Below are 14,430 nucleotides of genomic sequence, written 5' to 3'. Positions count from 1 at the left end.
AAGAAAGATGAAAATAGATATTCATGGTGAAATTCTTACCTTTTTAAAAATATAAGTTAAATAATCTAAATATAAGCTAATTAATCAATCATTAATTCACAAAAGAAGACAATAAGAGCAACCATATCCAATACTACTTAACTGAGGATAAGAAATAAATCTCTGAAATAGTGTAAGTTAAGAGTTAATTTACCAAGTGGGTAATGACAATAATGTATGCAGCACACATCTGAAACTAGAATTTAGCTTCATTTGGTAAGATGTTGTTTCTTTATATGTCTTTCAGCAAACATAGCTCATCAGTGTCTTCCTAGCACGTTACTGAAGTGTGTCAAGAGCAAATTTTGATAGATAAAAGCAGAAACTTAACTTATTGAAGAGTTATATAATTCTCTATTACACAGGTCTAGAAATCTTCTAGAGGAAGATTTTTTCAAATTGTCAAAGGCTCTTTTCAAGTCTACTTTCTCAACCTGATGACTTCAGGAAATCTAAATTTGACAAAGTATTTAAAAAGAGCTCTGAGCAGCTAGTAGAGAAGAGAAAAAATACTAAATAATGTCAATATTCTATCCCATCAATTATTTCTTCTTGCTTACCTTAGCTTTAATTACTCCATCATGAGGTTCACAGTGTTGTTTCAGAAAAAGTTTAAGTCTATCGCGAGAAAAGAGATGTTTCCTCCGGCTGTATTAGGAAAGAAAGGTAGTATTATCAACTAACATCTTTAATTAGTATTTAAGTACAGCCAAGTGACAGACCATGTGATTGATCTTTTTCTTATTTTCTTAACTATAAATAACACCCTTACTACTGTAATTAACAACCATTCTTTGAAAGCCCAACTGAATTCAAATTTTCCTTATGAATAAAACAAAACACAGGTAGCATATAAAGAGTTGGTTTATGCATCTGCAATTTTTATTTTGAAGATTCTGTTATGTCCTCTTTTATAAACACCCTTTTGATCCATGGTAGATCCTCCAAATACTTCTTAAAATTCCTAAATAAAACTCAAGTCTGATTGTGTCAGAAGGGAGGGAGGGCAACAAACAGGGACAGCAGGAAAGCAGCATTCACATCTCTCAAGCAGGGAGGCAAGCCAACAAGTGACAAGGTGAATTCACACACTTCTCAGTCAAGCTGTGCCACTTCTTTCTACAGGACAGTGGGCACTCTACTGGCTCCTGGCATTTCAGGGAACCTGCAATACTTCATGGGAAGGAAAAGATTTCATTACACAGGAGTAGTTAATGGAAAAATAAATCCTGATTTGTGCTGGAACTAAATGACTTGTAATCACATAAACTGAAGTTTGTGCATCAAAACTTTATATAAACTGGATGCTTTAAACAATCTACTCTAAACATATATTTTAACTAAATTTGAGACAAGTTTGCTATTTAAGAAGCAAAACTTCTACACCTTTCTATTTAAATCAATCTGACTGCCAGTGTCTGCTCTAACATTTCAAACCAGCAACGCTACCAGAGTGCTCACAACACCAATAGTTCATTATTATTGTTATTAGAGTTCACACACTCTTTTCCATCTACTCCATCAATCACAACAGTAGCCAAAGTATCAGAAGTCACAGTCTTGCAAAATGTGGAATATATACAAATTTCCTTAAGAAAGGATGTTCTTTGATGTTTGATCTTTGTATACTTTCAAGCCAAATCAACACAAATGGAAATTTAATGCATGAAACAGAGACCTTGGTTGTTAGCTACTATAAGTGATGTCCAGGTGTTAGAAAAATAAATTTTTTGTTGGTAGAATTGCCCTGTTAAGGTTTAGGGCTGGACATGATTCAGGGGGTCTCAGACCTGCGGGGAGGTTAACAAAGCTTGGGAATAAGAATGCCCACTGACAGTGGTCACAAAGAACACAGAATTTAGGGGTCACAAAGACATCTAGCAGAATTCCCAGGGTAAGGAAACCCAACCAAGCAGCAACTATACCAAACCAGCTCCAACTGGGTAAAAGGTAATTCTGCAAGGCGAAATCTGTGGCCACCAACTCGGGACCACTGACACAAGAAACTCACTGACTCTAAAGAGAAAGAATGAGCAAGTGGACTAATTACCATAAGATACAGCAATTAATCAACTAATTGGAATCATTAACCAACAGAAAATAGAAAAGTAATTAGTAAGAGAACTTATGTAACTTGTAGCCAATGAACACTCATTCTTTTGCTTGCTAAAACAGGCTTGATTTATGGAATACCACTGACCACCTAGATTGTGCGTCTCTGAAATAAATAACCTCTGTCTCTCTTGAGTGTGTAATTACTGGCTCACTGCACACTGGGTAACTAATCCGATTTTTGCAGACAGCAACAGCAGGTCTCATCTGTGTGCCAATGACAGCAGAGACCTGCAAGGACTTGGTACCTGTGTTAATGCTAGAAAAGCTTGGAGCCCTTGATACACAAGGTCTGTACTACAGTACTCTGTTCCAGTGCTTTTAATTAACAGCTCTAACATAGTTTTAAAATGTCATTTTATATAAAAAAATCTTACACAATTCACAGTTATAAAGTATAATTTTAACTTCCACATACTAATTTTTACCTTAGTTGAGATGCTTTAACAATAACAGCTTCATATAGGTGTTTTTTAATAGGTTGGACTTTGTATTTGAACAAAGAAGGATCAATTATGGCTTTCTTCTCCCTAGGAAAAAAAATTTAAAAATTAAAAGTTTACATTCACATATCATCAGCCTCCTATTTTACACATTTAATATATTTATATGCCTATACAATGGACTTCTTGAAAATAGCCAACTTGTAACTTCCCCCAGTACCAAAGAGGGCCTATTAATTTATGCCAGCTTTTCTGCTACTATATTTAAATCTGCATTAAAACCAGTTCCTGCAAGGAACACGAAGAACAAGGAGGGATGTTTTCTTAGCAAGGAAATGGATGATAAGAAGGGAAGGAAGAAAGAGAGAGAGACAAGTAATGATATATTCCTACACTTCAGAAAATTGTCTCCTTAATACTCTAAAGACTCATGATGGTAACAGGAAGACAGGAAAAAGGAGAAAAAGATGATGAGAAAGGAGTCCAAAAGACAGAAATAAATAAAATGAATAAAACCAGTAGCCCTTGATCTACCAACTGTGTTCCAAAACAAGTAAAAAACATCCAAAATATTTTCCAAAAGAACACTTTAGGAAAAAAAAACAAATTAAGCACTTTACCAACAGCATAAAATAACAGGAAGTAACAGAAACATAACATATCTACACTTCAAAATAAATGCCAAAGTGCACTTCCCTTTTACAGGTATTCCTACAGAGACCTGGATGTTTTCCCCCCTCATGGAAAATATTTCTTCAGTTTCAACATAACATTACACCTCTTCCTAGGTGGAGAACACCCAGGTCTGATGTGCTACCAAAATTCACTCCTTTACAAGAAAGAAGGCGGTTTTGCCATAGACAATATACTTTAAGAGTAGTGTATTTATGAATAAACTTCATGATCAGAGCTAAACTAATGAGACTTTATTTAAATAATGTTGCATTCTGGCATTAAACAACAGAACTAATGTCTCCTGAGGTGACAATTTGTAATCAAGACTTGTACTGCTTTATCAGGAAGAATTCAGTCATCATCTTATTTCATCAAGAATAAAAGTTGAAGCATCTATGTAGATGAACTAGGAGATTTTAAACTATGCATTTCATCATTGTCAGTCCTTCCAATATTTACAAAATGCTTTCAGGTGGAGTTTGACAAAATAAACCAGTACATCACTTGCTATTCTTTAGCCTTGTGAAAACATGCACATGATGTTGAGAACTGTACTTTGCAATGCTGCTGAAAATAAAATTTGCTACAATTCTTGCTTTCCCCCACTAACTCTGTGAAAGAGAAATACAAGAAGTGTTAACCTTCCAATGTCTAATAAATACATTATTAATTACAGATTAAATGAAACAGTACTTATGCACCATTAGTGTCATTTCAGATTAGAATAATTTGCAAAGTTCTCAAATAGTTTATAATGACTAAATATCAGCATAGTTAGTAATGAATGGACTGACAAAAAAAGGCAGACTTGGAAACAGCAACGCATCTACTAGACCTACAGGTAAGTGCTGTGATATGCACGCGGCGTCTTGCATGATTCTTCATGCACATCACAGCTGAAGTCTAAAGTTGAGTCACTCAGACCAAACAGTTTAAGAAATGTAACAGAAAAAAGTCCACCCAGCCATTCATATTAGCAAAACAGAGATCAACTGTAATCCAGTATATCCACTGGCAAGATTTTAACATATTTACATAAGTGCGTTAGAAGAGCCTTCATATTCTGGTCATACCATGACTTGGTCTTCCATGACCACCTTCAGTCTTCAAAGACAGGAAAGCTAAAGTAATGAAGGCTGTCCCCAGGAATTTTTGGATAGTATGAAAGACAAACTTGCACCTCATCACACACCACTGCCTTTCCAGGCCTTTGGTCTAGTAAGCTGAAGAATGGCCCAAACAGAAGGCATCAGAGTACCAATATTAAACCAAAAGTATATCAGCTTATTTATACATTTTGAATAGATTCTAAGTTTCAATACTGTCTGCAATCAAATTCAGGGCCCAAAGAAAATTAAAATTTTTAACTCTTTATCATTAATCTTTTCTTCTTAGCTCATGTAAATCTTTCTCAACTTCAGCGGATCATATATAATAGCCCAAATGTAATTTCAAAACAACACGCTAAATTTTTTCTGCTTAGTTTCTGAGTTTCTAGTTATTATGCAAAGAAGTAAATATATTCCTGACATCCTCCGCCAAATTTAGAGTAAAAATTCTGCTTAGTGCAAAAGAGGAAGAAAAAGGTAATTCAATACACAAAGCAAGCTTTAAAAATTATATAGATTATCTAGCAGCTTTAGCATAAAAATATTATTATTTTTGCTTATATTTTATTTTGTAAAGCACATTAGAGTTAGCAAGGGTTAGATCAATTTCACAGCAGAGATCCCTTACAAAAAATCTTTACAGCACAGCTCTGACACACAATCAAATCCAGAGGAAAAAGTACAGAGTATTTTGTAACTTAGTAGGTAAAAACTACAACTGACTCACCCATATCACAATAGTTTCTACTGCAGTCAACTGAATGTGGTTAGTACTTGTGTCAGAATCTTGCCTTTTTAATAAGGTTATACTGAACCACTGACAGGTAATAATCTCATCAGGCCTTCAATTACTTTGGCATGGTGCCCACATGACCTGAACATAAATTTCTTCTTACACTACAGCCACGCTACATTCTGACGGCACAGTACTAAGGGAGCAGTACCAAGTAAACCCTGAGACCTTAGAACTATGGAATTGTTAATGTTGGAAAAGGCCTCTAGGATTGAGTTCAACCACTAACCTGGCCCCACCTTGCTTGTCACTAAATCACATTTTCAAGTGCCACATCCACATGGCCTTTTGAACACTTCCAGGGATGGTGATTTCATGACATCCCTGGGCAGCCTATTCCAATGCCTTATGTCTCAGTGGAGAAATTTTTCCTATTATCCAATATAAACCTTCCCTGGCACAATTTGAGGCCACTTCATCCTGTCACTTGCTACCTGGGAGAAGAGACCAACTACACCCTCATTTCAGGCGGTTGTAGGGAGTGCTAAGGTCCCCCCTGAGCCTCCTTTTCTCCGGGCTTAATAAACGCTGCTCCTTCAACCTTATCCTCCTGAATTACCTTGTCCAGGACACCATCTGCACCATCGGGTCTGAGTCTTGCCACAGCTACCTGTATCTCACTGTATTTAACAGAAATTGAAAAATTACACCGAAAAATACTGAGAGTTGGAGGATCTGGAATGCTGTCCTGAAGTGCTGAAGTGACTGCTGTCCCTCTTTTCCAGAAAAAGGCAGCAGCTTTTCTTCTTTTCTTTCACTAAATTTGGAAATGGAAAAAACTCCCTTCAAGAACGCTAGGTAAATAACACAATCATTTATGGTCTCATCACGCTCCAGTGCAAGCCTTGCACAGGTAACCTGTCAGCAAACTGATCCCCATGGCAAGGCTGCCTCTGACATCTCCGAAGGTTGCCACTGACAAGGAACTCTGTACTGAGCAACAACAACAATAGCCCACTTGGAACTGCAAATATTTTCTGCAGTATTTTCAACAACAAAACAGAGCAACCTGAAGGCTGTTAAGAACAACATTCTAGGGACAAGACAACGGCATTTTGCAACAAAATTCTGACTTTTAACTTTTTGGTGAAGATTTTAAGGTGCCTTTGATCCAGGTACTTTGGTTTTTCCTTATAACATAAAGAGAACTACCCATCATCATTATTCTTAGATTCAAGCAATGTAGGAATGAGAGAGGAAGAAAGGAAGGATAAGAATTACAGATGAAGAAAGATTTACTGTACTGAAGATATTATACAGCTTTAATGACAAGCTATGCCCACATTCTGACGTATCCAGTTCGTAACTTTTTTCCTCCAAATAAATTTTAAAAACTCATTTGAATATGGCAAAAGGCCTGGATGGTAAGGTTACAGTGACATTATTTCCAAAAACTGTTACCTCTTATATCCCAAAACTTGCAGAAACAATTAGTCCTTCCCCAAACTTAATCTTCAATTCAAACTGAACAAACACACAAATTTACTGCCATAAACCAGCCAGCAAATCAATAATTTTTTTCTAGTATTTCTGATGAAGCTTGATGATTTACACTACTCATAGCCCTGACAAAAGGAGTGACATGAATAATTAAGTTGCAGCTGAATTGCATGCATTTGGCAGCAAAAGCCCCTCAAACCTCCAGGATGTGTTGGCTTTAGCACTCAGCAACAAGAGTTCAACCTTACCTTTAAAAGCCTATCAGTTTAAGGCGTGAACACTGCTATTCCATGTGACCACTATCCTATGGTACCAGAGGCCCCCAGGGCATAGCAGAAATGTTTTAAGAACTCAGAAGATTTGCTACCTTTTGCTATGTAAGCCAGGCCTTAGAGCACAGCCTGTTTTTCTGAGGGAAAGTAAGAGCATCATAGCCTCTTTCTTCCTGTACCACCCCAAGTTTTACTGAACACAACAGAAAAGGGCAGCAGGAACATTTGTACAGACTACACAGCTATTTCTGCCCCACACAGACAGGAGGAGTAGGGTCACAGAAAGGCTGGGATCTCTAATGACATCTATTTTCAGTTAAGATTCTCTAGCCTTACAGATTCTTTAGGAAAAATATTTGCAGATGGCCGATCAATCTGTGCTGTGCTCCCCTCCCCCTCCCTCACAAACACCCTGAGCATCTGCTGCACCATTGTTTAACAGCACTGCAGCTTTGCACAAAGACTGGGTCTCAAAACCTGGAGATTTGTCTGCAGGCTGAGGCAGAACTGTCCTGCACGTATCAACTTGACACTGGTCCCAAGGTGACTAACATCCATACTCTCCACATCCAAGTCTCTCCATAAACAGCAAAATATAGTCTCTGAAAGGTTAGGGCTGCAAAACAATGTCATTCAGTTCAGTGGGGTTTCATCGTTATGAGCAATGGTATAAAGAATCTTATATGCCAGGATGCAAAAATTCATGACAATGCTTTACTTACAGATAGGTTTTACACATCCTGCAAATAATACCTGCATATACCCAGAATATATCTAGAAAATGACTGTTACTACACTCACATTTGTTATAAACAGACTCACTTAAAACTTACAGTAAGCATTTTAAAGACACAAGAGGTTTGCAATTCAACCTGCAGCATAAATGTTAGTTATGTCACAGGACACTGCTTCAAAAGCCTGTATATTCTCACAAAAACTCCCCTTCTAAGAGAAAGAAATTCTCCCTTCTCTGCACTGTCAAAATAACTAATCAGCTGGGGAGAACCACAGATTCACTGGGAGTGCAAGACTTACTCTTACCACCAGCTCTACATGCATGGAAGTGACAGCACTATAATGGATCGATCCTACAGTCAGCTCTGTACACACTTGCCTAATTCCAAGAATAAACTCCTTTAAAATGCCACATGCCTTTTGCAATACTGAAAATGCATTTATTTTTTCAAATACATAGGACATCTTCATGAACAACTTAGACACTGCCCTCAAGAGACAGCAAAGAAATTTAAAAATTATTTATCCCATGTTATTTTCTTAACCAAGTGAGGAGCTCTACCCTAGTTATTCTAGGCATGTCAGGACATGACTTAAACATAAAGCAATCAAACAGATTAACTTCTGCATCTATGTGACATCTTAAAGTCAGTAACAGTCCATGCAAAGTCTGTATGTTGCTAGATCCTAGATTAGGGCTCACTTCAAACACTCTCTTTCATCATCATGCCTATGAAACACAGAAGTCTTTCTTCTCATTATACTGCTACGATAGGCTCAACTACTGCTCAGTAAAGGGACACTCCAACACAATAAACAACACAGTTACAACCACGAAGCTCTCCTATTCAATGTTATTAGGCTACTCCAGCCTATAGAAAGTTCCTCAAGACACGACACACAGTTTCACTGCACCTAACATCATAACCAAATCCATCAAATACAATGATATATTTATATGGACACATGCACAATGAAGAAAGCTTGGTATGTTTTTGGCTTTTTGGACACAAACACAAGAAGTCTCTGGGAAAACTTTTCAGAAAGTTCCAGTAACAGCGTGTCCTCCTGTCATACAGTAATCTCAACTCTGAGCCCCATGATGGAAGTGAAGTGATGCCAAACTGCACAATTGCAGCACACACTGCACTTTCTACTACAGCAGCACAGATTTCCCAGCACAGAGAACTACCAAGAGGTACACACAGCTCTTCCACCATCGCTCAGCAAAAACACTGTCATTGCAAAGAGATAAACAATGATTAATCTGTAGGTATTGCAGTTCTCATAATGCAGTTTTCTGGTGCGTTAGCAGAGCCTGCACCACTGAAGGTTCAGCTTGTCACCCTCAGCTGTCTGAACGCTCACAATCCATACAGATCAAGTAATTTGTTTCAGTCAGACTCTGACACATCTGGCTTTAATCTCATTCCCAGCCAGTCAGAATGACACACAGTAAAAGTATCCTGTACCCATTTTGTGCAGAGTTATTGTGCGTTTCTGAGTCGTCACTGTCGCTGATGACAATGGTGTCCGCATCAGCACTGCTGGTGTGCCCATTTGCCATTCCATTGTGATGGGCTGGAGCTATGACTTCCAAAACCTTACACTGCAACCTGCAATGAAACACAGACATTTATTAATGGCAAAAGTCTTTCACTAGTACAAGGAGCCTAAAATTGTAGCAGATGCTATTTTAAGAATACATACATAACTGACCATTGTACTGTCTACTAAGTAAGTAACTAAAGAGCCTTGAGCTGAAATACCAGGTAAAATATTAATTTTGTAGGCACCATCTAAAAAATGGACAAATTCATCTGCTTACACAGCCATCAGTTTCACTTCTCAGGAAAGCAAATCAAGTTACTTGTGGTTCTGAGGTTTTTCTTCAGTTCTCATTTAAGAAAACTAAAACGTTAACTTAATGTGTTACTTTAAAACTAGACAACAGAACTCCTACGTTCTTTTCATAGTAGCCTAAGAAAAGCAAAAGATTTTGAGATCCCAAAGTATTTTTACTTGTAAGAGATGATCTTCTACTACTGTTGATGACCTAAATAAACAAGGCTGAAATGATCATTATGCATCTAATCTTAATAATGGCCCATTTATCTGCTGACACATATTAAGGCTCCATCTGGCATGCACACAATTGACAAAACAAGCCTATTCCTTTGCCATCCTGAATACTAGTTATAAAAGGGAGAATTAACTACATATCGAAAAGTATGATTAATCAACACTTCATGGTGGGTAACTGTACTATAGCTGGTTCTTAACCACTAACTTTTACCCCTTTCTAGAATTCCATGGTTCCTATTATTTAGTTTAACATCCAAAAGCCTTGTCTGATTACTGAAAATTAACTGCTACAGATAATGGATGTAGTCACATTCTACCACTAAAAGCTCAAAGCATGGAGGAAAAGAACACATAATTTTCTTCTCAGGGCACCAAGCAGTCCCATTTGAAATATGTAAAATGAAGAATACACAAAGTTCTGGGCTTGAACTAGTGGTGTCACACTTAGGCTAAAAACAAACCTCACAAAATCCATGACGTGGTGTCACACTTAGGCTAAAAACAAATAAACCTCACAAAATCCATGAGAAATTCTAAATGTTCTTCTGTCTGAACAGAACATTGGCAAAAAGGAAGCAATGTCAAATTATTTATTGAACACATCTTTCTGCAAGCAGACAGTACTGCCCAAAACTTGCACACATGGAAAAGACTGGGGATAGAGAAAGGGAAAGAAAAGATGGTGGTGGCCTGAGAAAACCCCAAAGAATTAAAATAACGTAATAACATTACAATATCCTCGGTAGTATTCTTGTGACATTATCAAGGATCAGTAAAGCAGTTAGACCCTGTAGCTGCTCTCTCCAACAGGAAGGGAGGTCCAGGATGCTCCAGCACGTTATTTAAAAAAATATGAAAATAATTTAATTTAAAAAAAACCAACTATTTACATCCTTATATACTCCTAAAGACAACAATATGACCAATGCTTACAGTGTCCATGGGGACACGAGAGCTGCTTGCACACAGAGGCAGCCTGAGTCCCCTTGGACTTGCTGGCCACAGGCACACTGCCATTCCAATGCAGCCTATCTTGTTTCCAAAGCTAGCTGGTCTGGAAGACACATCTTCCCAGACAGAGGAGACCAAGCTTAATAACTGTAAAAAAAATAAATAGACTCTGTATGAAGAACTGAGAGTGTCCAAGTATAGCAGAGGTAGAATTTGATGACTGCTCACAAAGTCAATCCAAGTCCAACAAGGCTTATTAAGGCCTGGCCCAGCACCAGCCTCTGAGTCCTTTAAGTAAAGTCTATTATTAGTAACTTGGTTTTCCAATATTTGGAACATCACAGTTACCTCTTCATACTAAACAATATGGAACAAACTGCAGGACAGAATGTGTATTATTAGGCTGGGTTTTTTAAAATCCAACAAAGATCATCTCCTAAAAAAAGCCTTCTTAGTAGAATTAGTTTTGTTTCAGATTATGAAATACACTTCCTAGTGAGTCCAGCTCAAATGAAGACCCACTTTTAGCTTCTCACGGAAACCAGCGGAGGCTCCCGACTCGCTCGTGCAGTTCCGGCGCACGGCCACCGCGGCGCCCGCTGACAAAGAGGCCTCGGCGCACGCCCGGCCCGGGCCGTCGTCCCGCACAAAAACACTTCATTTCCAGTCACCGAGGGGCTTTCCAGCACTGACTTTACCTGCTCATCCATCAAGCAGCCCGTAATTTATAGGGCATCACATCTCTTTTTCTAAGAATGGAAATAACATATTCTATACGCTTGATTCAATAAGTAGCAAAATCCCCAATACAGCTGCATTTCACTCCCGCCCCTTTCCCCTTTATTTTTCAGCAGGAAGAATGACTAACAGATTAAGCTATCTCAGAAAGGAAGTGATACTCCATCTTCTGTGCCATTCAAATCATTACCAGAAACCTCTGAGGAAGGAATCAAGTGAAACACACATTACCTGGTGCAATAAAAGCACAATCCTGTGCAATTTTATGCTTACTGATGGACAGGAGATTAAAGACAGAGATGCAACCATTCCTTCTGGCATTAAAGAAATAATCTATGAATGATTTTCTTAGCCTGTAGTCAAGTCATGGCTAATAGCACCAACTCCCTGGACCAAGTCGCAAAAACACTGTTTCTAGTGCAAGTGGTCTGCTCTTCTCTATAACCTAGTAATTCCCTGAGTTCACTCACTACAACCCTTATTTTATATTATAAGGCACACAAAACAATACAACTGAAAGCTGAAGCAAGACATTTAAATGAAGCATACTACTTGAATTACTTCCTAAAAAAGATACTTCAAGATCTTTACACAGCTTATGTCAAACCATGCTCACTATTCCCATAAAATAAGATTTGGGGGCAACTCAATCTAAAAAGACAGCAGCGTCAATGTACATAAATACGTACCCTAAATATCCCCAGTCAGATCAGTCAGGAAGCACTTTCTTCAAATTACAATAAAGATTACAGTCACACTGAGTGAATCCCAAAGGCTTTCAAAATAAATTGAGAATAGAACCCTTAGGAACTTGAACACAACAGTCCCAGGAACTGTAGCTCAGACCTTACTTAAAACAATTTTGCTTACCTGTTTCTGCACTACAGGCTGTTATCAACAGTGGGGTCTTCTGGCTCATTGAAAAGATGGCCTCATGCTTACAGATCTATTTTTTGTTAGGCTCAGAAACTAAGATCTTTAAGGTCTGCTATGGTAAGGGCTCCAATAAATGCTTAGCCTTATGGGTTTTATCTTTATTCTTTTAAAAAAACCAAAACAACAAATAACAACACAGGAGTCCAAAGTTTTTCAACACAAAGTCAGAGTTTGGTATCACAAACATAATTTATTTTTAAAATGTATCTTGTCTCTCAAATGAAGTCTGAGAACTTCCATTGATTTCCATCAATGTTGTGTAGGGCTGGTCAGCTGCACAAGCAAAGGAACAGAACTACAGCAACCCAAGGGCTAGGGACTACAGACTGGAGCACAGGACAGTTCCTAGGAAACCAAATTCAGTCTTCTTCTGCATAATCTATTCTGTGCTGTGCTTAGAAGAGCCTACAACTAACAGAAAACTAAAGTCTGACCAAACCTTGTCACCTCCCAGAACTCTAAGGAAATTGTAGTAGGTTGAAGGTATACAAAAGCAAACTACACTTGCAGCCTAGGCTGCTGCTCCACAAGATGCAGAGATGACTTAATGGCTCCTGTCAAACGGGGAGATCTTCCTTTGTCACTCCTCTTTCCAGCCACATACATGGTGCTCGCTTTTTGCAGCTCTGGCAATTACTTTCATTTATTAATTGTCATGAAACTGGATTCAACTACCTAATAAAAAACTAAACAAAATAATATAAATTAAAAAAAAAAAAAACAACAAAAATCCCTAAACCAATGTGAAACGCTGGGCAAGCTTGTGTCATTATCACCTACTTTAAGCAGCTCACTGAAGGATGGATGAGAACTAGGGCATATGCAAGATGCAAACACTGACCACAGAAAAATGCAGAGGAGGCTGGAGAGCTGTCCATCTACTCAAAAGGTGGGAGAAGAGGGGCTGCCATTGAAGACAAAGGCAAGTAAGTTTTTGATTACCTCAGCCTTCTACTCATCCATTGTCACCAGTTTTCCAGCACTGTTTATCAGGGGGTTACACCCTCTTGACCTTCCTTTTCTGGTTAACGCACGTGTTAAAGCTCTTCCTGTTATTCTTTGCATCCCCTGCAAGGTTCAATTCCAGCTTTGCCTTGCTCTTCCCAGGTCACCTGTCAGTCCTATCTTCATCTGTCTCTGTATTTGCTTCTTTCTCTTTAGTTTGAACATCAGGTCCCTACTCAGCCAGGCCACTGTGCTGTTTCCCAGCAGATGTCAGGGTGGTTGAAGGCCCCAAGATGGAAAGGAGCCTGTAAGTGCAATGGTTCCTGTAGTCAGCAACAGTTCCTGACAAAGCAATAAGGCTTTGTCAATAGGCTCCTCTTGATCAGGGTGCCTTGTAGCAGTCACCAACCACTTGCTTCCTTTTATTGCCTTGGTGTCTGATTTTTACCCACAGGCTTTCAACCTGCTCATGGTTGCTCTTCAGAGACAACTCTTTACACTCAATCCACCTCCTGATATAGGGGGCAACCCCTCCTCCTCTCTTCCTCCCATCTCTTCTGAGCAGCCTGTAGCCATCAATGGTCACAGCCCAGTCATGGGATTTGTCCCACCATGTTTCAGTAATGGCAGCAAGGTCATAGCTTTCTAGCAGCAAAGTGCTTTCCAACTACTGTTTGTTGCTGATGCTGTGTGCTTTGATGCAAAGGCACCCTCAGCTGGGCTGTCAGCTGTGTCACCTTCCTAGAGGAGCACACCCCTGAATTCCTTAGAGATAATTCTCTGGTGGTTTCCCTTTTGGTTTTTAATACCTTAGGAGACCCTGGCTCATCTCCCTAACACTGCACGTTCCAACACGGCTCACACATTTCAGAGTCAGTATAATATAGATGCACTTCAGCTAGGCTACTGATTTCACCCCCAACACTGGCAAGCCTGGTCTTATCCCTTTCCTCCTTCAAACCTAATTTTAAGCCTTCTCAATCATGCCTGCCAACTCATGGACTTTTAGACAGGCAAATCCCATTTGTCTCCAGCAGACCTGGCACCACAGAAACTGTCCCATGACCGCAAAAGCCAAAACACCACTGACAGCCTTTAAGCCACATGCTGATCAGGTGAGTTCTCCTGTTCCTTTCAGCATTTTCCTCCCTGCTACC

At 38.9% G+C, this 14,430-nt stretch overlaps 1 protein-coding gene across 1 annotated transcript in view; it reads right to left on the bottom strand.

Moving 5' to 3' along the window:
- BAZ1A (bromodomain adjacent to zinc finger domain 1A) overlaps positions 1-14,430 on the bottom strand; it is a 71,847-nt gene that overhangs the window by 33,556 nt on the left and 23,861 nt on the right. The window contains exons 4-6 of the mRNA XM_031064690.1: positions 9,091-9,234; positions 2,580-2,681; positions 600-687 (exon numbers count right to left, since the gene is read on the bottom strand). Of these exons, the coding sequence (XP_030920550.1) occupies positions 600-687; positions 2,580-2,681; positions 9,091-9,234 (334 nt within the window). The remainder of the gene's footprint in view (positions 1-599; positions 688-2,579; positions 2,682-9,090; positions 9,235-14,430) is intronic.

The sequence above is a fragment of the Geospiza fortis genome, unplaced genomic scaffold, assembly GCF_000277835.1.
Source record: "Geospiza fortis unplaced genomic scaffold, GeoFor_1.0 scaffold54, whole genome shotgun sequence".
NCBI lineage: Eukaryota > Metazoa > Chordata > Aves > Passeriformes > Thraupidae > Geospiza > Geospiza fortis.
The sequence above is the reverse complement of the archived record's forward strand: the minus strand, read 5'-3'. Positions and strand labels throughout refer to the sequence as shown.